This window comes from Staurois parvus, unplaced genomic scaffold, assembly GCF_062004578.1.
Source record: "Staurois parvus isolate SC_StPar_1 unplaced genomic scaffold, SC_StPar_1.0 ptg000294l, whole genome shotgun sequence".
NCBI lineage: Eukaryota > Metazoa > Chordata > Amphibia > Anura > Ranidae > Staurois > Staurois parvus.
Window position 1 is genome coordinate 1638101 of NW_028318090.1, and position 24862 is coordinate 1662962.

Sequence of the window (24862 nt, forward strand, 5' to 3'; positions counted from 1 at the left end):
GGGCCACAGTTTGGAGTCCATTGGTCAAGAGGACCAAAGCACGAGGCAAGTGGCTGAGCTGACAAAAGAGCCAGGAGGCTGAACATTGTTAATTTCTGTATTGATGGTGGAAACCCCCTGCATGGGAATCTATTTGTGAAATGTTCTGTTTTAAGGCAGTAGTGAAGTCGTATCAGCTCCAATTACCTACAGGTGGGCTTATAATAAAACTTACAGTGCCTGTAGTTAGAATGAACATCCCCTAAACAAGCACATTTAGCAGATGTTCCAGTGAGTTTGCTGCTGGTAACATCTCCGGGCACATGAGCTCTGAAGGGATGGCATAGTCATGCTGTCTCTTCAGAGCTCTGTGCTATGGCGGTGACTCCTGTGTGCATGTGCGGGAGTGACATCATCACGGCTCGGCCATTGAAACGGCTGGAGCCCACCAACCAGGAAGGCTGAAGATGGAAGCCCTGTCAGCAGTGACAGCACACCATTGGAGGGTTTAGTTTCAAGGTAAGTATCTCATAATGTGCTTATATACGATGCCTACTAGCACATTATGATATTGCCTTGTAGGAAGAACTTTTTTTTTGTTTTTAATTGGGGGAAGTTTACTAAAGCTTTAAAAAAATGGGTAGAAAAAGCACCTGTGGTGTAGACCGAACTCGCTGGCAAACACTACCAATGAGCTAAACACCCCACAAGTTGTCACAATTGGTGCAGCAATACTATATATACTGTGTAACTAAGCAGTAGTACTTTATTGGTACATAAGTAATACATCCATACAGCAGTAATATATCTGTAGCACTACCCCCTTAGGATTAGCTAGAGATTTGGGTCCCCCTGTAGTCCTGCACAGCTAGGCAACACATATTTCCCTCCAGCCTTGCATTCTGGAGGCAGTAAACAGTCCTTGAACTTGTTTTTTGGGGAGCTTTTATTAGGGAAGTTGAACTTGGATGGGGATGCGGGATACATGGCATGCCCAAGGAACTGTTTAATGGAAGACAACCTCCTGGAACCATGTACAAATGCTCAGATGGGTTCTCTCCTATTGGAGAGCTATTCAGCCTCTCCTGGTGCAGAAATCCCTGGACAAGGGGATCTACAGTCTGACATTTTAAAGAAGTACAGTCAAAGCTGTTTTGGCTGTACTTCTCCTGTGGATCACAGGAATGCAGTTCATTCTACACTCCTGTGACCTGTTTTCAGCCAACAATGGGCTGAAGTCACTCAGACGGTCCAGGCTGGGAAAAGATCCTGACTTCAAAGTCAGGATCCACCCCAGATTCTGGAGTGGCACCTGGCTCAGCCACTCAGGGAAGCTCTGATAGCCTGAACCATCCGTTCCCTCCCTCTCCTCAGCCCAGTGCTCCAGTGAACGATGGAGGAGAGCAGACAGCAGTGACTGACAGTCCCGCTCTCTGCTCAGAGTGGAGAGGAGAATTCAGTGATCAGCGGTCATGTGACCGTTAGAGCAGACAGGGGACAGATGCAGCATGGGACCCATGCTGCATCCACCTAGCTAAGTATAAATGGTGCACAGTATGAAAAAGCCAGTCCAACAGGGGCTAGTCAGGTTTCCCACCCAAATGCTCTATCCCCTAATCCTGTCTAGGGGGTGTAGAAGTACTCACTGTCCCTACTGCAGGTCAGTAGCTGCTCACTGTAAGCTGCAGGTCAGTAGCTGCTTTCAGTCCTTCTTCTGGGCTGGCTCCTTCCTCAGCTCCACAGATGGTCCTCTCACGGGGCCAGCTAGGTTCAATTTTCCTCCTGTCAGCAACTCTTCTGGAGGCAGGCCCCTTCATTGGGCCTCCACTCAGGCTCCACTCTCCAGTTCCTGCTTTCACATCCTTCACCCAAGTTCTCCAGCTACTGAGCAGGCTCAGCTAAGCTTAAAGCTGTCTCAACCCTTACCAAGCCTCCTGCTTGGGGATTGGTTGAGATACTTTAGGCATACAGACCAGCCCCTTCTCACCCTGCCCTTTGAGATCTAGAGACTCCTCCAAGTCCTTAGATCAGGTCAAGGTTTCAGAGAGCTAATCTGCAGAGCCTCTCAGCCCTGACCCAAATGTATTTGTGCTGAAGACTGCGCTGGACTGACTGGGTCAGTCATTGGTCATAGTTGGGTGGTTGCAGGGCTGGGTAGGGGGATGTCTGTCCAGTCAGTTGTGCCCAATGGTGAATACTTGCAGTAAATCTTCTTAGGGTTTGGGCTGCTGCCTTTCTGGTATGGCCTTAAGGTTGGTTCTACATGTATAATTGGAATAACAGAAAAGGAGTGCCCAATGTCCAAAAGAATGCACTTTTGATGGTAGATTAAGAGGCATTTATTGAGAGTAATGACAAGTACATCAAGTCAATGCATTTCGGGAGTAAAGACTCTTCCTTCTTCAGGGCTGTTGCTATTAAATGGGAAAAATTCCCAAGCCGGATATATATTTTCCAGATTTCAGAGGAAAAACTGACAGAGTGACTGCTGTTATTCCAGGGGCAGCAATGACTGTCACTGTCAGTTTTTCCTTTGAAACCTGGAAAATATATAACCAGTGTGTGAAGCTGATCCAAATATTTTCATTTGTTTGGCAAAAAATAAAAAGCCCAGTGTTGATTAAATATCACCAAAAGAAAGCTCTATGTGTGTTAAAAAAATGATAAAAATTTCATATGAGTACAGTGTTGCATGACCGCGCAAATGTCATTCAAAGTGCAACACTGCTGAAAGCTGAAAATTGGCCTGGGCAGGAAGGGAATGAAAATGTTCGGTATTGAAGTGGTTAAATAGAATCCTCCAACAGAGAAGTGTCCTTGTGACTTTCTACACAGTTGTAGCACAGAACAAAATGAGCAGCCATATGTGTTTAGATCACAGATGTCACAGCAGTTACTTGTCCTGGAGGTTATCATAAAGGGAAAGTCAAAGGTCAAAAATGCTTTGAAGAGACACAGAGGAGCAGAGTATACACAGAGGAGCAGAGTATACACAGAGGAGCAGAGTATACACAGAGGAGCAGAGTATACACAATGTTAAAATGATACTTAACAATACTGTATCCTTCTTCTCCAAACATAATCCCTATTCCCTACACATCCACTACTTCATGGACCTGTAATCTAATTTTCATGTGTCTCCTTGTAGAGTCCTCTGTGAACTTCCCAACTTCTCCTTTCCCCCCTCATTTCAGTTTGTTTGAAACAAGCAGTGCACGTTAGTTGCGGCCATGTGTACTGCTCTATGCACACTACACATCCCATAGTCCCTGGCCCTTTCTGGGATTGAGCAAGAGAAGGTGACTACATTCCTCCATACAGTGGGATCATGAAGAAGAATGTTATCACCCTCTGGCAGGAAGTCAGATCACAGCAGAAAAAAGAGATTTGGAGAAATCTCTTGGGTTAAGAATACATACATAAAATGTTACTAAACCCAGGACCCTGCATCCACTATATCTGGTCTCCCACAGTACATAGAACATTATTTCTTTATTATTTATTACAGGTACTTATATAGCGCTGTCGGTTTACGCAGTGCTTTACAAATATATTGTACATTCACATCAGTCCCTAACCCTCATGTGGCGTACAATCTAATGTCCCTAACTTACATTCATACATACACATACTAGGGCCAATTTAGACAGGAGCCAATTACCCTACCAGCATGTCTTTGGAGTGTGGGAGGAAACCAGAGTACCTGGAGGAAACTCACGCATGCACAGGGAGAACATGCAAACTCCAGTCAGGAGGTGCCGTGGGTGGGAATTCAAACCAACAACCCTAGTACTGCCAGGCGGAAGTGCTAACCATTTAGCCACTGTGAACATGGAAATGCAATTATTTTAGAAAATATAAACTGCAAAATACCTTTTCTCAACAGCAGTTAGAGAAGTCTTGGGACTTCAGCAGAGCACTGGTTAAAGCTTGTAGGAGGAGTTTTCTTTCTGCTCTAGGACAGTGTCTGGACCCTCTGTCTGGACAGTGCTGATTGATCCTGTACTGATCACATGCACTCTCCCAAGAAAAAAAAAAACTCTAGCAATACACACCAAACTGAGCATGTGCAAAATGCCTATGGTTCAGTCTGTCTTATCAGGAGATAAGAGGTGGTCCCAGAGAGAAACAGAAAAGACCGTATTAAACAGCCTTTTTACAGGATGGAAGGATGTATTGAAATCCCCTGACCTCTGTCTGGACAGTGCTAATTGGCCCTGCGCTGATCACATGCACTCTCCCAAGAAAAAAAAAACTCTCTAGCAATACACACCAAACTCAGCATGTGCATGTGACTATGGATTCAGTCTCTATCAGGTGGTCATTTCAACAAGAGGAGGGGGCAGAGAAGAAAGTATCAAACAGCCCTTTTACACAATGCAGAGGATTAACCTCATAGGTTCCACAGTGAGTATAACAAGCATGCTTTACTGCATATACAGACTGATTTTTCTGTTCTGCTCAAAGCTGATTGTAAATTGTAATCACACTGCCGGCAGAAAAAAAGAGAGAGAGCATAGTGTATGTAGGGGCGAACACCGCTCAAACCGATCCCCAGGAGTCAGAGAACAATGCTGTTTGATGGATGGCCTCAGCCATCGCTCCGTCCATGCCTGCTGACACGTTTCGTCCTGCCAATAGGGGGCTTGGTCACAGAGGCTTGGGCCTGTGTGACCAAGCCCCCTCTGGGCACGGCGAAATGCATTGGAGAGCATGGCCGGAGCGATGGCTGAGGTCATCCATCAAACAGCATTGTTCTCTGACTCCTGGGGATCGGTTTGAGCGGCGTTCACCCCTACACATACAAACAGAATTTTATTTTAAAACCAGAATTTAATATCACTTTAATGATAGTGGTCATATATACCTCACAGGTTTATGATGTTTTTCTAACAGCAAGTAACTAAAAGTATTGCAAAAGGTCCAGTTTACATACATTTATTGAATAAAATATTTATATAGAATGCCTTCCAATGAATAGCACAGTAATCACGTCATTTGCAGTCTTGTCAATCTAGTGACATTCTTAAGCTGACCATACATGTTAAGATTTCTCTTGCTCAGCCCCACTCCTTTGGCCAAAGTCACTTGATAAATCAAGTTTTATCGAGCTTGGTGGTGCTGGTAGGGCCACACATGGAGCAAATTCCTGCTGGATCGAGCAAAATTCAATCTGCGTATGACCAACTTTACAGCCAGAGGTGGATTCCTCTTACCGTGGCCCCTGAAATGTTTTTAGTTTATGGGCCCCCTACAAGTTTAGAGTGGAACTACACTGCATCTGAGCACCACAACTTAAAATTGCTATTTAATTAATTCATAATATTCAAAGCAAACTCACACATCCATCCATGTCTCCATGCTTTATTTTGATTGATAAACAACCCCCTAGCATTTCTGACTCTGGCCATCTTGAGTAAGGGCAGATGATGTAACATGTATTTACTAGAATCTATCTGCCCTTAACTCAGGCATGCAGACAGGAGGGTGTGCTTAGGTGAGAAAACCCCTCCTCTCCTCCCGAAGACTCCTGGGATGTATGACATCATTTGCCTAGACCTGGAAACCAGGGAGCAACTAAAGAAATGTAAAAAATGTTAAAACAAGTAAATATGATATAATTTCCTATCTATTTGCTAATGCTAGCAGCATAAGGATTAAATATGTATCTCTACCCTCGTAGGAGCTGTTTTGAGTATTGCCCAAGTATTCCCCACTACTATGCTGACAGCCAGGCACAAGGTATCTTCCTGCAGCCAGGTGCATACACGTTTAGCTCGTTAGAGTCAAAGACCAGTCTAGGGCTGTTATTTTGAATTTTATTTTAGAGGAACTTGGATAGGGTTCCGGGGTTGCAGTAGGATACTCTGAAATGCAACTATTCACAACTTGAGGACTCTAATTGTTCTAAGATTGAGCCTTAGGTGAAGTCGCCTGCTGGGAGCAGATGGCAGCCCTCTCCTGTAATGGCAATACAATGGTAAAAAAGCTGAGCAAAGTCCCTTGCAGTAAACGGCAGGTAGACAGAACTAGCCAGTGGTCCCTTCAGTTGGGCCCTTAGCTGGCTAAAGGACAGCAAAGTGGGGTTAACAGCATTAGGTCCCTGAGATTCCACAATGTCTGTACTCACAGGCTGTAGAACAACCAGCAGACTCTCTGTGATACCAGATGGATCCTCAGTGGACTCGGCTTCAGTGAGCTTCTAGGAGAACCAGGGCCACTTATCAGTTCTAATTTCAGGCCCTCAAATCACCCACCTGATGCTTCTTGACAGCAGGTGCCAGGGGAGGCAAGCCTGCCTCATTCCTGGCATGGTGCAATCCACTCTGGGAATGATCCTGAACCCATGTGCTCCCAGTATAAATACCAGCTCCCAGCATGCAATGGGGCCATCCTCGCCCTGTAATTGGCTACAACTGTATCCATATTCATGTTTTTCGTTTGCCTAGCTCCCACCTATGTTCTGGAAAGCTCTAGTGGCTTCCAGAAGGCAGGAGCAGCTCAAGGCAAAGTCAAACAGCACCAGAACATCATGGGAAGTCCTGACTCTTAGAATGCAGGACTCTGTTAAGCAGAATGCCAAGGATACATTTACCTATTCACTCCCCTTTTAGGCAGAAGAGCAAACTACACTAATCTAACTATGTACTTCCTAGCATCTATACTAGGAGGGTGCTACAAATACAGTGGGGAAAAAATGTATTTGGTCAGCCACCAATTGTGCAAGTTCTCCCACTGAAAAAGATGAGAGAGGCCTGTAATTGGCATCATAGGTAGACCTCAACTATGAGAGACTAAATGAGAAAAAAAATCCAGACAATCACATTGGCTGATTTGGAAAGAATTTATTTGCAAATTATGGTGGAAAATAAGTATTTAGTCACCTACAAACAAGCAAGATTTCTGGCTCTCACAGACCTGTACCTTCTTCTTTAAGAGACTCCTCTGTCCTGCACTCATTACCTGTATCAATGGCACCTGTTTGAACTTGTTATCAGTATTAAAGACACCTGTCCACAACCTCAAACAGTCACACTCCAAACTCCACTATGGTGAAGACCAAAGAGCTGTCGAAGCACACCAGAAACAAAATCGTAGACCTGCACCAGGCTGGGAAGACTGAATCTGCAATATGCAAGCAGCTTGATGTGAACAAATCAACTGTGGGAGCAATAGTTAGAAAATGAAAATGGAACTGGGGTGGTCTAGCCAGTCTCCAGATCTCAACCCCATAGAAAACCTTTGGAGGGAGTTGAAAGTCCGTGTTCCCCAGCGACAGCCCCAAAACATCACTGCTCTAGAGGAGATCTGCATGGAGGAATGGGCCAGCAACAGTGTGTGCCAACCTTGTGAAGACTTACAGGAAACGTTTGACCTCTGTCATTGCCAACAAAGGATATATAACAAAGTATTGAGATGATTGATATTGACCAAATACTTATTTTCCACCATAATTTGCAAATAAATTCTTTCCAAATCAGCCAATGTGATTGGATTTTTTTTCTCATTTTGTCTCTCATAGTTGAGGTCTACCTATGATGCCAATTACAGGCCTCTCTCATCTTTTTAAGTGGGAGAACTTGCACAATTGGTGGCTGACTAAATACTTTTTTGCCCCACTGTATAGTCAATGTTGATTGAGGGTCAGTTCACATTACATGCGTTTTCAGTTGCTTTTTTTCTGCATCCAAAATGCACAGAAAGTAAGTTATATGGTTGTCAATGTCATAGTTCACATCAATGCTTGCAGTTCCAGTGTGTTCTGGTTGCAAAGAAAAAGTAGAACAGGATGCATAGAACTACTGGAACATGATAAAACGCACCAGAATGCACCAAAAACGCACTGGAACGCACATGTCACTATTTAAATTGAAGAAAAAGGGAGGGGAAAAATTAACAGAAACTCATCAAAAACGCACCGTAAAAAGTAAAAAACGCAACAGAATAAAAACACGTCAAAAACGCACATGCAGAAACACATCCAGAATGCGGGTTGGGGCAAACAGGGGTGGTAAAACTGTGGGTCAACCACCTATTTTTATCATCCACCTGAGACAAGAGTCAAATGAGCCCTTAGAGAGGGTACTCAAAAAATAAATGACAGCAATTACTATGAAACTCCACCCTAATATTTTTAGTTTTTGAGAAGATGAAGAAGGTTTCAAGCTTCTGTTGGGCTCTCTTTATCTTCCTTAAGATGCTGGTTTAGCTTGAATTAGCTTGCAGGCAACTTTCCCACATCTAATTCTTCTGAAAAAAGTACATAAAAAAGGAACAGATAGCTCTTCGCAGGGTCCACAAAGGAAGTACAGGAAGCTATCACACAAATTGATAGGGCTCAGTGCCGACATTATTTCTCAGTACAAATCCCCCACAGAGTCCTTTTCAACACCACATAATCACACAAAACAAGGAAACACATGGCTGCATGAGGGACCACATAGCTGTTTATTGAAGGATAACTGCATTTATATTTCTGAGGCAATTAGGAAGGCTAACTAAATAGTACACAAGTGTGAATTTCAGACTATAGTGGCATAAATGGCAGTTATTAATATTTGTCAACAGGCACAGGCGACAGGGACCAACAGAAAGATTGGACCCTGCAACTCCAGCTCAGCCATTCTCTGTGCTGCGTCTATCATTGCAACCATGGCTCCTAATAATTATGGACAGCTTACTGACCGGAATGATTGGCAAAAAGCAAATATTGTGCCATTGTTCAAAAAAGGGCTGAAATACAGTATATACCTAGAAATAACACAACAGTTAGCCTGACATCAATAGTATGCAAATTATTTGGAGGCAAAATAAGGGACCATATCCAAGAATTTGCCAGTTACAATAGTGTCATTATTAATAACCAACATGAATTTATGTTGGTTCTTGCCAGACATTTGTGCTTAATGTTAATTGATGATGTTCTATGTTCCTGGATAGAAAACTGGTTGTGGGAGCGTGTCAAGAGGGTGGTGAATAATGGCATATTTTCTGAATGATCTGGAGTTGGGAGTGGGGTGACCAAGGGTCCTGTCCTGGGACCGATTCTGTTTAACTTTTTCTTAAACAATATAGAGTTTGGAATATATAGTTCAATCTCATTGTTTGCTGATGATATGAAGCGAAGCAGGGCAATAAGCATGCACCCCCTTTTAACTGCTTGATGACCACCTCATGCAGGAGTGCGGTGGCAGAGTGGCTCTCCTGTGCTGTATCACATTTCTAGCACGTGATTCGGCACTGTCGGTTAGGGGAAGGGCACGCGTGCCACTGGTGTGCCCACTGTGCTGTGATTAGACACAACACAAGCCGATCAGCAGGTGCTGGCCATTGACTGACCACCGGCAAGGAGGAAGTCAGGGCAGAGCTCTGCCGCTGTAGACAATACTGAGCTCTGTCCTGTCATTGGGGATGTTACGGTTAAGGCACATCCCTCACAGTACACACATAAACACTGGCTAGGCACACATTTAACTCTTTGATCACTCTAGATGTTTAACCACTTCCCAGCCAGTGTCATTAGTACAGTGACAGTGTATTTTTTTAGCACTGATCACTGTATTAGTGGCACTGGTTCCCAAAAAGTGTCAAAAGGGTCAGTTCGTGTCAAATTGCCCATCATACTATCGCAGTCACTGAGCGCTACCATTAAATAAATTACAAGTGTATATGTATATATACCATAGTTTGTAGACGCTATAACTTACGCCCAAACCATCAATCAATATACGCTTATAGTGATTTTTTTTTTTACCAAAAACACATATTGGCCTAAATTTATGAAGAAATTAGATTTTTTTTTTCATTTTGTTTCTATCGGATATGTTTTATAGCAGAAAGTAAAAAATGTATACATTTTTTTTTTAAAGTCAGTTTTTTCTTTTATAGCGCCAAAAAAGACCCAGTGGTGATCAAATACAGTACCACCAAAAGAAAGCTCTATTTGTGTGGAAAAAAATTATGTAAAATGAACAATTGTCAGTTAAAGTAATGCGGTGGCAAAAAGAAAAAAATGGCCTGGTCATGAAAGGGGGTAAATCTTTCGGAGGACAGGTGGTTAAAAAAAAGAGACAGCGTCTGCTCCATTTCCTATGTTTAGAACAGTGGTGCAAACAATATGCTTGCACCACTCTTTGTTCTTTCCACCACTGTGTTTGTATTTGTTAAGCTGATTGTCTGCTGAATGGTGGAAGTGATTCTGCCCTATCACTTTCACACCTCCCATAAGGTACCTGTCAACCCCATCCTCTGTGATTTCTAGGACCTGCTGCCCTTTCTAATTTTGGTGTCAGCAGTGAGAGTGGAGAGACATCAGTGAATGTCTATTTGCTGATCCATCCCTCTCCAGTAAATGAACATAGAAGTGATGAAAATTGTCACTTCCAGGTTCAGCGCTGTTGTTCCTGTCACATGGCATACAGAATGAGGTGGTGCAAAATAGGGAATGAATAGCATGAAACATGGAGTAAGGCAATGAAGAATAGAGAATACGTAGCATGGCACATTGGGAATGGAAGTGCAGAATAGGGAATAAGTAGCATGGCACATTGAGAAAGGAAGTGCAGAATAAAGAATGTATAGCATGGCACGTGGAGGAAGGCAGTGAGGAACAGGGAACGTATAGTGTGGCACATGGAGGAAGGCAGTGAGGAATAGGGAATGTATAGTGTGGCACATGGAGGAAGGCAGTGAGGAACAGGGAATGTATAGCATGGCAAATGGAGTAAGGTAGTGCGGAACAGGGAAGGTATAGTGTGGCACATGGAGGAAGGCAGTGAGGAATAGAAAATGTATAGCATGGCACATGGAGGAAGGCAGTGCAGAATAGAGAATGTATAGCATGGAACATGGAGTAAAGCAAGTGCAGAGCAGGGAATTTATAGCATGTCACATTGGAGCATAGCAGTGCAAAATAGAAAATGTATAGCATGGCACATGGAGTAAGGTAGTGCGGATCAGGGAAGGTATAGCGGCACATGGAGGAAGGCAGTGAGGAATAGAGAATGTATAGCATGGCACATGGAGGAAGGTAGTGCAGAACAGGGAAGGTATTACATGGCACATGGAAGAAGGCAGCGAGGAATAGAGAATGTATAGCATGGCTTTGTGGAGGAAGGCAGTGAGGAACAGGGAAGGTATAGCATGGCACATAGAGGAAGTGCAGATTAGAGAATGTATAGCATGGCACATGGAGGAAGGCAGTGAGAAACAGGGAATGTATAGCATGGCACATGGAGGAAGGCAGTGCAGAATAGAGAATGTATAGCATGGCACATGGAGGAAGGCAGTGAGAAACAGGGAAGGTATAGCATGGCACATGGAGAAAGGCAGTGAGGGATATAGAATGTATAGCATGGCACATGGAGGAAGGTAGTGTGGAACAGGGAAGGTATAGCATGGCACATAGAGGAAGGAAGTGCAGATTAGAGAATGTATAGTGTGGCACATGGAGTAAGGCAGTGCAGAATAGAGAATGTATAGCATGGCACATGGAGGAAGGCAGTGAGGAACATGAAATGTATAGCATGGCATATGGAGGAAGGCAGTGAGGAACAGGGAATGTATAGCATGGCACATGGAGGAAGGCAGTGAGGAACAGGGAATGTATAGAATGGCACATGGAGTAAGGTAGTGCGGAACAGGGAAGGTATAGTGTGGCACATGGAGGAAGGCAGTGAGGAATAGAAAATGTATAGCATGGCACATGGAGGAAGGTAGTGCAGAACAGGGAAGGTATTACATGGCACATGGAAGAAGGCAGCGAGGAATAGAGAATGTATAGCATGGCTTTGTGGAGGAAGGCAGTGAGGAACAGGGAAGGTATAGCATGGCACATAGAGGAAGTGCAGATTAGAGAATGTATAGCATGGCACATGGAGGAAGGCAGTGAGAAACAGGGAATGTATAGCATGGCACATGGAGGAAGGCAGTGCAGAATAGAGAATGTATAGCATGGCACATGGAGGAAGGCAGTGAGGAACAGGGAAGGTATAGCATGGCACATGGAGAAAGGCAGTGAGGGATATAGAATGTATAGCATGGCACATGGAGGAAGGTAGTGTGGAACAGGGAAGGTATAGCATGGCACATAGAGGAAGGAAGTGCAGATTAGAGAATGTATAGTGTGGCACATGGAGTAAGGCAGTGCAGAATAGAGAATGTATAGCATGGCACATGGAGGAAGGCAGTGAGGAACATGAAATGTATAGCATGGCACATGGAGGAAGGCAGTGAGGAACAGGGAATGTATAGCATGGCACATGGAGGAAGGCAGTGAGGAACAGGGAATGTATAGAATGGCACATGGAGTAAGACAGTGCAGAATAGAGAATGTATAGCATGGCACATGGAGTAAGGCAGTGCAGAGCAGGGAATTTATAGCATGTCACATTGGAGCATATCAGTGCAAAATAGAAAATGTATAGCATGGCACATGGAATAGGGCAGTGTGGAATAGGGAACATACACCATGGCACACGGAGTTAGGCGATGCAGAATAGGGAACGTATAGCATGGCACTTACAGTAAGGCAGTGAAGAATAGGGAAAGTATAGCATGGCAGCGTGGAATAGAGAATGACGCATAGAGTAGGGCATTGTGCAATAGGGAACTTTTGTTTTTTATTGGCAAGACGAATGGGCAGCTATACCCCCTGCAAGAATTCGGGGCCTCATAGACAACTATTACAAAATACTGTACGTTGTCATTGATGCTAATGGGGGCAATACACAGTATTGAGGACTAAGGGGATGCAGACTTTTGGAAAGGGGTCATTTCATTTGTTTACTTGTTGCCATGTTTTGTTTTATGATTGTGCCATTTTGTTATGAACTACAGTTGAATATGAATCCCATAAGAAATAGAAGAAATGTGTTTTGCCTGCTCACTCACCATGTTTTCTTTAAAAATGGTCCATACTGTATATTACCAATTCTCCAAGCAAACCTTTGAGCACAACTGTACAGGACAAACTAGTAATGTTGTCTATGGCATATGGTTTTTGTGATCACTCCAGGAACACTATAATTTGGTTCATCAGTACAAAGGTCATTGACCTTTCCTATCTTGTGGACATCAAAGACCATATCCTGACATAGTTCTATAAAGCTCTAAATTGACCATTTGCACATGTGGCAAAAGCTGAGTATTCATGGCACATCAGTACATAGGCGTGAATGACACATGCAGTCATATATCCAGCCACTTAAACACCAGCTAGTGACCATCTCACACAGAGTGAATAGCCCTATTATAAACTCTTTTTAATGGGCCTGTGTGGGGGTCCGGGAGAATAAAAGAAGGATTTGACTCTACACAGAATTGCAGAATAGGCAGAGAACTGCACTGAAACAAACAGTACAATAAAGTATGACACAGCAGCCGCTCACACAAGGTATAATCGTGTGTGGAAATGTCCGTATTTAGCTTCACACCCTGCAGACATACATTCCTCTCCACTCATTTCTGTGCAGGCAGAACAGGCAAGCACAGACAGCTCCTCTACATGGATGTAGGCCAATGAAAAATATACTGCATCTATAATTTGTTTTTCCTTTCTACCTTTATTTGGCAGGTATCAGATGGCGATGGACTTTGCTGGTGCATGTTCTGCTATGCGCACTTGGATAAAAGTTTGTACTGTATAATTCATCTTCAGAGATCAACTCAATCCATACTACATATATTGCTATATATTTCCCAGCTCTGACTTCCTGTCTTGGACACTGGGGGATTGCTTAAAGGCAAAGATGGAACTCCTCTTTCCAGTTTACATGATTATTTCTTTTTCCTTCTTAGGAAAATAGTACAAGGATTTAGTTTCCATAGGCCACGACCCCCTTTATTAAAATAAAATCTCATCATTTTGTAAAGTGCTGCACAAACTGTTAGTTGTATAGGCAATTTAACAAAAGATCAAGGTTGGACTTCAGACAAAATGTTTTTATTTAATTTAGGATAGACTGCTGAAGGGTTATAACTGGGAATGACCTGCGTTTGGTCGGAACTTAGTCCAAACCCAGTTTATCAGAATTTGTGGGAAAATGTCACATGATCACATCTCCACTAGTTGTGGCTGGGGCATTCTCTACCCTACAGCTGTATGTATGCTCAGGGATGGGATGCTTGTGACATTATTGACCTAATATGGCCACATTTGTTCAATGTCATTGACCTAATATTACCATGTGGCGACCAGAGCATCCCTGTCCCTTTGCAAACATGCAGTTACAGGGCAAGGAATACTCTGGCTACAATTAATTGGGCTAGCAGAGATACAACCATGCAAAAGCTTTTCATGGGTTCTGCTGAAGTGCATTTGAACCAAACCAGCTCATCCCTGGTTGGAACCTTGGTCAGGATTGTATGGCTAATTTAAAGATAATATGGAGAATAATTTTTGACATTTCTTCTCTAAAACAAATAACTAACAATCCCTGTTACTTTAGCAAATGTTTACAGCTTTGCATGACTTTACATGGGAGATTTTCCTTTACTTTCTTTCCCTATGATACTATACAACATCTTCATCCCAGTTCCCAGGCCACCCCTTCCCTTGACCTACACTTGATATGCCCACATTCCAGGAGGACCCGCCAAATTACACCCAATTTTCAGGTAGTCCTGTCCAGATCAGGCCCACTTTCTGAGTGTTCCTGGCCCAAATTATGCAGAAACTGCTCATTCCCAGCCTTGATTCCCTCAGCTAATACCCATTTTGAGTTACTGCATTATTGCAAGGGTGATGCTATGATCTTGGGACACAACCTAGGAACCTAGAACCATCAGGACAGAGGACAAAGGTGTGGTAGAAACAATAACAAGAAGGAACAACATACCTCTTTGGCCAGACATTGGCTTTATAGCATCTGAAACTGAAAGTCCTTTAATTTGTTTATTAAAAAAATTAATTGTCTTAGGGAATCCTTGCTAAAGCCAATCAATTGGTGGTTAGTGGGAAAAATGTCCCTAAAGCTGGGTACAGACTTATCGAAATTCATCTGGCTCACCTGGTTCATGTGTAACTCTCTCTGTTCAACAACGGCCAGACATTAGATTAGCTTCTGTCGAATTGTCCTGCTTGAAAACCAACATTCGATGAACTGCTACAGCCAATAGGGGGGGGTGTCCCCCCCACTGTCAGAACATAATAGTGCATTCCCATCACTGCGTGGATGTGGTGATTGAGAAGGTTTTTTTTGTTCAACCACCAAACAACTCAGTATGTATACCCAGCTTTCCTTTGGTGGATAGTGGGAAGAATGCCCATTTAGAATGGTAGTCTGAATGCAACCCTTAAAGCCAGCTAAAAAGATATTGGTGTCATACTGCTAGCTTTGCCAAATGCTATTGACCCTAGAATTATGTAGGCACCTTCCGCCACAGCTTAATGGAACCCCAAGCAACCTTTGAAGAAACCCCACAGTTCCATAGACTCTTGACTGAGAAAGGCCTCTCTATAGTATTCTCTTCTGTTCTTCCCCCAACAGCTGCATATAAGGCTATGTAGGGAGGTGAAGGTAGGAATGGAGGAGCTGGACCCGCAAAGTGAGTAATTATACGTGCTAAAAAGAGAAGAGGGTTATGACGTGCAAGAAAGTTGGGCTAGAGAGTTGATTCATCCTGAAATGGGCCAATTTGGTAACAAGTTCACACTGCAGCTGAATAAAAACAAACCTGTTTCTGGAAAGGAAAATGCTGCAACTAAACATTTATAATACTTCAATTTTCTGTGCTTTAAGCAGCAATTTTTAAGTTGGTCTTTTTAAAAAGTAGATTTACAAGTAGATCCAAGATTGCAGTATCCTGCTGAAAATCTGACAGCTCTACATATGTGAAAGCACTGAACAACGCTAGGCTGCTTTCTTCTATTTCAGCACAGATTCACCTTAGAAAGCGGCTAATATCAACACAGCTGGTGACCCCTGCAGTACGCTGCAAGAGACATCCTAACCATTCCCACCACAACATCTGCACACTGCAAGCTCCCACAAGCAGCGCTGTCATCTCCGAGTACAATTATTCAGCATTTCCTCTCTTGTAGATATCTGCAATTGTGCAAAATACTTTGTACGGGACAGCGAACAGAAATTCAGCTATAAAACACCACTGAAACATAATATAAAATATAATGGTTTGTTTGTGAATAAAATAACAATATACCAAGTTCAAACATGTTACTGAAGCTAGATGCAAATTATAGCCTTGTCACATTATAATTCATTGATTGTTCGAAGAAACAAAAACATCCACCATTATGGGCTAAATATAGTTACAGCTAGAAAACAAAATTTACGACATAAATAATGTGAACGTTCCAATAAATGAAGGCTATCTGGATATCTTAGAGCAGCGATGGTCAACTTTCTTGATATGGGGTGGGGGCTCATGTATGCCCCCCCACATCACCAAAGGGTCGCACATATAATTCAATGAATATTTATTGTCAGAGAAGGTAGACGCACAACAGGTTATAGCCAAAGACAATAGGCTATAACAACTTATGTATCAATGGCATTTGGTCAATAGGCTATAACAACTTATGTATCAAAGGCATTTGGTCAATGGCATAGGCTATAACAACTTATGTATCATGTCCGCAATCTCTGACATTCTCCTGTATTATGTCCATAGTCTCTGACAATTTCTTGTATCAACAAGAAATTGTCAGAGACTATGGACATAATACAGGAGAATGTCAGAGATTGTAGACATGATACATAAGTTGGTTAGAGACTGTGGGCATTACAAATGAAATGCTCCTAGATTGTAAGCTCCAAGGAGCAGGGCCCTCCTATCCCTCTTGTATTGAACTGTATTGTTGCTGTATTGTCTCCTGTTATATTGTAAAGCGCTAAGCAAACTGTTGATGCTATATACATCCTGTATAATAATAATAATAAATGGTCAGAGACTGGGGACATAAAACAGGAGAGTGTTAGGGGGGAGTGAGACTGGGTGGTTGGCACCCAAGAAGGAAGGAAGGACACGCAGAAGTTGAGTTTCAAAGGAAGTACACTGTCAAGAACGTTCCTACCACACTGTAACAGAGTTTATGCAGAGGCTTCAACTGTCAGAAACAATCACAGATGATACTGTAGTACTTGCGGACAGTGATGCTCAGGAACCGACAGCCCTAGGCACAGAAGATGGCCAGCAGGCAGTGTGCAAGAAGGCACTAGAAGTGGGGAGGTTCCTCACAGCAGCATTATCGAACAGTCCCTATACTGTTTCTCTTCCTCTGGAACCTTTCCCTATCCTATGCACACTTTCCAGCAGGTTCCTGTCCCTAACCAAACCACACTCAAAATGCTTGACAATTGTACTGAGCCAGTGCTTTTTTTAAGTACTACCTTCACTATAGATGGCCATGGAGGTCATCCTAATGATCAGGGGATGGCTGAGGATGTGCTAGAGTGTGAAACGCGTTTGGTGGAGCTAAGAGTGCTAACATCACACCGCCACATGGTCCAGGATGTGGTGACCACTCTTGTGAGTTTGTTTGAATGTTTTTATATGTAACTTTGTGCTAGTGCAAACTTTATGAAATAAAATACTACACTGTGCACTTTTTATTTGGTTTCTGCTGGTGAGCATTGATCCACACAGCCATGAAGATCTATCTGTCGGTTCTGGTTAATTACGGTCAATCAGATGTGATTGGCAGAGGGTCATCTTTCTTAAAGGGACCACCCCTGACACCATGGAGATATGGAATTGAATACAGTGTCTGTTTGCTGCCTATGATTTATGCAGCCATACTCTCTGGTGAGTGCATTGTGCTGGTGGTGGTGCTCATGGTGGGATTTAGAAGAAACACACTTTGATCACCTGAATGCTCTTAAAAGAGAAGCTTTTATTTATTTGAACTTTTTTATATATTAGTTTTTGCAAAACGATTTATCACTTTATTCATAATTTCACATTTGTTGGACACTGGAAGATGTATGGTTATATAGAACCATTTTTAATATTCTTGTATAATGTATATTAGTTCACTTTGTTCACTCTTGCAATTGATTGCTGCATTAGTTGCATGCCACTCACAGCTATGCAACACGTGACTTGGAAAAAGGTTCAGGAGATTAATTTGGTACGATATGGTGTATTTTTGGCCCCATACACTTCAATGGAAGTACACGCAGAACACAGGAGAATCCAGATGCAGAATTGTAACATTAAAAAGTTTCTAAATAAATGAGATGACTCTTGCTACATCTTTCCAATTTAAGCCATATGAAGTGATGTCCCTGAAATGTTCAGTTTTATTTGGTTCTGTGATTGGCATCTGGAAACAGTTAGGACACAGGAGACATGCTGTTGCATCAAGATATTCAACATCCTACAGAAAGAATTAAAAACTTTAAGTATTTCTTTTACAAAAGAAATGGAAGGGATGTCACTGCATATCTACTTTTAAAAATAGTCATTTCTGACAGATTTCCTTATAAGAGAAGCTGATATTCACCGCTCCAGCAGGGAAGCGCTCAGACATGTTTGGCCACCAGCCTGAACCAGCCTGAGCTATCTTGCAAGGAAGCTGTCAGAGCTGCCAGCCAATCATAAGCGCTAGAGGCATTCCCCGCCCCTGAGCCACATGTATAAATGCCCTTTGTATATGTGCGGCTGCAGGGCAGGGAATGCCTCCACCACCCATGATTGGTTGTTGGCTTTGACAGCTAGCTGGTGGGATTGCTCAGGTGGGTTCAGACTTCTGTCTGAACCCATCTAAGCTGATCCCTACTCTCCAGCAATCCCCACCACTTCCTCCTCCATTGCCAGCACTAAATATCCATCCCTTCTGACTAGGGGAGAGCATGTGACCTCCTTCTACGATGCAGTACTTGGGCCCTAGCAGTGCCACATGATGGAAGAGGTGATACATCACTCCTTTTAGGCTTCGACACCAGTCGACACTGGTTATTATGGTGGCAGCCGTGATAGGAAGAGGACCATCATGAGATCAAGGGCGAGGTCAAAATTAATAAATCAGGGGTTTGCTTTTTCACAGACACTGTCACTTTGCCTTGAATTGTTTCTCTTCTAGCAGCCAGTTTAACTTGAACACACTTTTTAATTACCACTTCTCAAATGATTGCTCAAAACCCTAAACCCAGGCTCAAATTACCATTAAGATTTCTTGCTTGTCACAAATATGTTTGATTTTTGGAATATTACTACTGCTTTCTTAAAGTGGTTGTAAAAGCTGAAAGTTTTTTCTATCTTTTTTCTATCTTTATGCATTTTGTGCATGAAGGTAAAAAGGCTTTTCTGCTCATTTTACAACCAACCCTCCCCTTACCTGAGTCATCTCTTGAACTAGCAATGTACACAGGAGCCTCGGCTGTCCCTGGTCTCTCTCTCATTATTGGCTGAGACACAGCAGCAGGAGCCATTGGCTCCCACTGCTGTCAATCACAGCCAGTGAGCTGAGAGTGGGGGTAGGCTGAGCCATGGCTCTATGTGACGATTAGAGCAAGGCTTGGTAGCAAGCACACACCAGTGCCCGCATAGCAAGCAGCTTGCTACTGGTGGCACTGGTCAAGGGGGAGGAGCCAGGAGCACTGGCAGGGGACATGAGAAGAGGATAGGGGCTGCTCTGTGCAAAACCACTGCACAGAGCAGGTAAGTATGGTATGTTTGTTATTACCAAATTAAAAAACAATCAAAGCTTTAATATCACTTTAAAGAAGAAGAGGGCATATACCAAATCATTTTAGTCTAGCCAGTACAGTGTGTTTTTTTGTGTTCATGTCTGGTGCTGTCCTGTGATCTGCTGTATACATTGGTACCTCCAGTTGCTAGACTTGTTAACATTACTTGTAGAAAATAATGGATTATCATATTCTTTGGGTATACTAATACAGCTGCTTTTAATACACTCCACCATGACAAGTCTTTCACTAAATAGTCCATACTAACCTGTTGACAATGCTGCATCATAGCTAATATTACTTTTTACTTTTTTATCTCTTCAAGTTCTGCTCCTCTCTATCATTTCCCATACATGCTCCCCATGGTATGCAACAGTGTTTTCCAAATTTGTAGTGGAATAAATACAGCATGCCATTTTTAGCCTGAGCTTTCTGCCAGAAAAAATGCTAAGTTCTCCTAAACTCACCAAAACTGTATACAATCTCTGCATAGAAACCAATCAGCTTCCAGGATTTATTGCCAAAGCTTAAATGAACAAGCTGAACTTAGAAGCTGATTGGCTACCATGCACAGCTGCCCCAGATTCTGAGTGCTCCAGTTTTAGTAAATCAACCCCACAGTGTTGAAAGTGAACACATATTGAGAATCTTAGCACCACTTTTCACTTGTGCTTTCGGAATTTCTATTGCATCACTTTACATTTGTACATTCCATTTGTTCCATTTTTTACAAAATGGTAAATTCTTTAAGTGATGCAGTCTCCAGCAGGAACTGGTAACACCTCCTTGAATGGCCAGCCTGGGCTCTCAGACCATAGTTGCCATCTTCTCATTCATGTCCTCCTCACAAAGGTATCCAGAAAATTAACACAACCTACTGTGTCCTTCATATCATGTATATAAAATGGAATGTTGCCATGGAATAATGCGCCTCATCAACTTGGGAGACAAAAGCCACACATGAGGGGAGTTGCTGTCACATGTTTATCAACAAATCATTTCCTGGTTCTCCAGCTGGGCAATGTAGAAGGCAACAATGGTTTGCTTATGAGTTTTGACTTTTCAAATTTTTGGCACTGCAGATTTTTAAGTATACCTCTGGAGAAAGGAAAATCCTACCTTGAAATGGGGCTTCCACCACAGTGCAAGGGCTAAATGCTCATTTATGTCTAGAATACCAGAAAATGCAGTTTTACTTACCTGATCTCCGATTCCCCAGCTTTCCTCTACTCCCCTACACTCTGACTTGTGGACTCTCCCTCAGCATCCTCACATCCAACACAGGGCTATGGACCCTGTGCTGTACCTAATGACATTAGAGGACCTCAAAACTGCTGAAGCATAGGGCAGAAAAGACTATGAGGACTGGTCTAACAGTGCAGAGGGAACCTGCAGGAGCGGAGGATCTGGTATGTCAAACTACTTTTTCTGGCACCCTAGACCTAAACAAACGTTTAACCATTGCGGTGTTGGTGGGCAGCCCCACAGCAAAGGAGGATCATTTTTTCTTACCCCTGAGATCAACTTGAAGTTTCCTCATCTCCCTTACCTTCTGTATGAATATTCCCTACATTTGGACTGTAGGTTTTTCTGACCAGTGTCCTCATTTCCAGTGAATTTTGCATTCACTGAACGTTCTCTTGATGTCTTCTTTAACCTTACCAAAAGTCACAAGGGCAATCCACACAAACCAGAACAAAACTATCTTCAGGACCAGGGATGTCTGGAAACCTGACATCAAAGAGACTGCAAATCTCCTATTAGTCTCCTGATTTTCAGAACAGATATCTGATAAAGAAAACATTTTTTCCAAAAACATCTGTAACAAGGGTAAATTTTCACTTTTCATCCAAAGGTTTTATATTGAAGCAACAAAGATATTATTACTATTATCATGCATTTAATAAAACACATGGATAATGACAAACACAAAAGACCGACCTGAAAACCTGCAAATTGCTTTGACTAATAAAATGTTCTTAGAAAGTGTAGATTTGTTGCTATTCTTTTGTATGTTGGGTTCCTAGCCCAAGGAGCGCTCTGGACACCTGCAAATCTTTCAGTCATTCACCTATTAAAATGGTTTGCATGTGAATGTAATGTGCAGGATTATTTGCATGGTGTTGTCTTTGTGCTGCAATGCATCTTTTGTTTCGCTGGATACATCATATGAAATCCACAGAAATGTATCTTCTATTCACCTTTTTCCATTCACTCCTGTCATTTCAGCCAGCTGTGTTCTTTACAATGAAAAGCAATAGAAGAATACTTTGTAGTCTGTACTGAGTGCAAACCACAACACGCTGATGTCAAGGAGGTTTAAAAGGACGGCATAAACAGGAGCATAAAATAAATACAAAATACAGCATTGTAATCACAAAGTTGCAGCACGTGTTGCTAGAAAAAGATGAGATCAGTGTTCCTTGAAGGCCAGGTTTCATCCGAAATCCAAATTTCTATTTAGAAACAAGTTGTAAAACAAACTTCTTCATCCTCATACTACAAAGCACTAAGGCTTAGTTTACACTTGCGGCAGATTTTGCCACCCTGCCAAAAATTGATCTGCAATATGTTGCTTCCTCATCATCTGTTTTAATCATGTAATCATGCACCACTGTACTGCAACTGTGTACATTGGTCCATTGTCTGGTCCCATTACTTGAATGGGTCATATATGGTGGCGGTACTGCTGACCACCAATCCTGACAGGGGGTATACTTATTCTGCGCATGTACCCCCCCCCCCCCATCTGGCTGCCTTTCCTACTACCAGGAAGGTCTGGGGTGCAATAAAACAACCACTCAAATGTCTTTTACCACCCCTGGACCGCAATTGTAAATTAGTCCTAACAGTATGTAGATGCCAATCATGCCCAGTTGCCAAGAATAAGGACAGGTTTTGAAAGTGTCTGCCCCTAGAAATGCCTAATATTCTTTCATAAAACAGTTTTAGCATTTTAAGTTAAACTTGTTTATTCACAGCATCTCTGCTTTACAATTTTGTTAAATTATATAAAATAGGTGCAAGCAGAGTGCTCTATTATCCAAATTCTAGAAACGTTCCATGGCATGATCTCAGTTGGCTCTGTAGAGAGGAAAACATTTGTAAACTTTTTAGCTGCAATGCTTCAGCAGCAAAATCTCCCTGAAAATCCTACTTAGCACTTCTGCCTTACAGAGTCGGGGTCCCCTGTTAATTAAAACATAATTAAAACATAATACATTTTATAGTGCAAAGTTGATATAAACCAGGCATGTCCAAAGTCCGGCCCGCGGGCCATTTACGGCCCGAGGGTCGGTTTAATACGGCCCTCCATGTCAGTGTGTCAGTGTGTCTTATGGAGCGAATATGGAGCGGCCGGTCCGGTATTTCCACCGCGGCCGTGTCAGAATACCGGGCTGGCCGCTCAGCTCTGCAGCGGGACCTTACCTGTTCCTCTATCCAGCGGCGCGCTGTCTTCCCGGCTTCTGTAGTGTGGGCGCTGGGCATGACAGCCGGGTGCCAAGTGCGCATGCGCAAGAAGCGGTGCTTTTTGTGAATGGTAAGGCGGTACCTGGGACACATGACAGATCCCAGAAGCCGCCGGACCAATCACAAAGCGCAAGTGCTTCTCGCTCATGCGCACTGGGCACCCGGCTGTCATGCCGAGCGCCATTACAGAAGCCGGGAAGACAGCGCGCGGCTAGATCGAGGAACAGGTAAGATCAAAGAACAACTGCGGAAGTAAGAGCGGGTACCTGTCAAATTCAGGTACCCGCTCCCCACCTCCCCAAAGGTCAGCAGTCATCTGTACTGTCCGCAGTCTCTGGTCATCCCTGTGCTGTCCGCAGTCTCTGGTCATCCCTGTGCTGTCCGCAGTCTCTGGTCATCTCCTGTACTGTGTCTGCAGTCCATTAGTTCAGAATTTTTTTTTTCCTGTTTTCTGCCTCTAAAACCTAGGTGCGTCTTATGGTCAGGTGCGTCTTATACGGCAAAAAATACGGTAACTTGGCATAAAATAATTTATTTGCATTTAATTGTAATGGTTCAAAGAATGTTTGGAAAAATGTTCGGCCCTCCACCATGTTCACTTCATCCAATCTGGCCCTCTTTGAAAAAAGTTTGGACACCCCTGATATAAACTGTCATTGGTCTGTAAAAAATGTAGTTAGTACTCAACATATTGTTATTTTATTCTATTTTTTGCACGTTTGGAAACACCAGTATTTTGTGTATATAAATATATATAGTATTTATTAATATTATAGTCTTTTATATAGCACTAGGACACTATCTGCATGGAGTCTGCTTGTTCTCCATGTGCATGCCTGGGTTTCCTCTGGGTACTCCAGTTTCCTCCCACACTTCAAAGACATGCTGATAGGCTAGCTGCCTTCTGTCCAAAGTGGCCCTAGTAAGCTCCTTGAGGTCAGGGAATGTGGAGGTTCAATATGTAAACCACTGAGTAAATTGGCAGTGCTATACAAGTGTCTATATTAAATTATATAATTCATATATATATCATACTATTTGTTCCAAATGTGCAAAGAATAATAATATGTGAAGCATTAACCAATAATATAATTATACAATATATATATATAATGTATAATATACATTTTTCCAAATATGCATTAAATACATTACATTACAATAATGATACATTACAATAACAAAAATGTGGAGTTGTAAACATAAATGTAAAGCACTGAGTAAATTGTCAGTGCTATATAAAGGACTATAATATTAATAAATACTATATATATATATATATATATATATATATATCAATCACAAAATATATTTTATACAAATATATTGAGTATTAACTACATTTGTTTACAGACCAATGACAGTTTATATCAGCTTTGCGTTATAAATGTATTAAGTTTTAATTATGTTCTTTTTAGTTATATCAAAAAGACAAAATTAAAGTACAGAACTGAGAGTTGAAGTGCATTACCTTGGATAACGAAGAGCAAAGAAATGCAATTTCTTCTGTCCATCATATAATGTGTAAAACTCTGGTGCAGAGTAACATATCCTGGAAGCAGCAGACAAGCAGAAAGTTGAATGCTCTCCTAGCTGTAGGCAGCTCTTATAGTAGAAGGCAGCAGAGCATGGACTGGGAGGGGACAGGGACTGATTCACAGTGCACAGCCCACAGTGTGCTCTCCCTCCCTCCCCTGCTGGCACAGGTTGTGACTCAGTGTGCATTGTGTGCCCACTCAGTGCTCTCCTATGGAATGCAG

General features: G+C 42.5%; 1 protein-coding gene across 1 annotated transcript in view; it reads right to left on the reverse strand.

Annotated features, from left to right (window-relative positions):
• Positions 1–24661, reverse strand: part of ITGA2 (integrin subunit alpha 2) — a 166076-nt gene extending 141415 nt beyond the window's left edge. The window contains exon 1 of the mRNA XM_089682690.1: positions 24574–24661. Coding sequence (XP_089538816.1) covers positions 24574–24619 — 46 coding nt within the window. The 5' untranslated portion in view covers positions 24620–24661. The remainder of the gene's footprint in view (positions 1–24573) is intronic.
• Between the last annotated feature and the right edge of the window lie 201 nt (positions 24662–24862).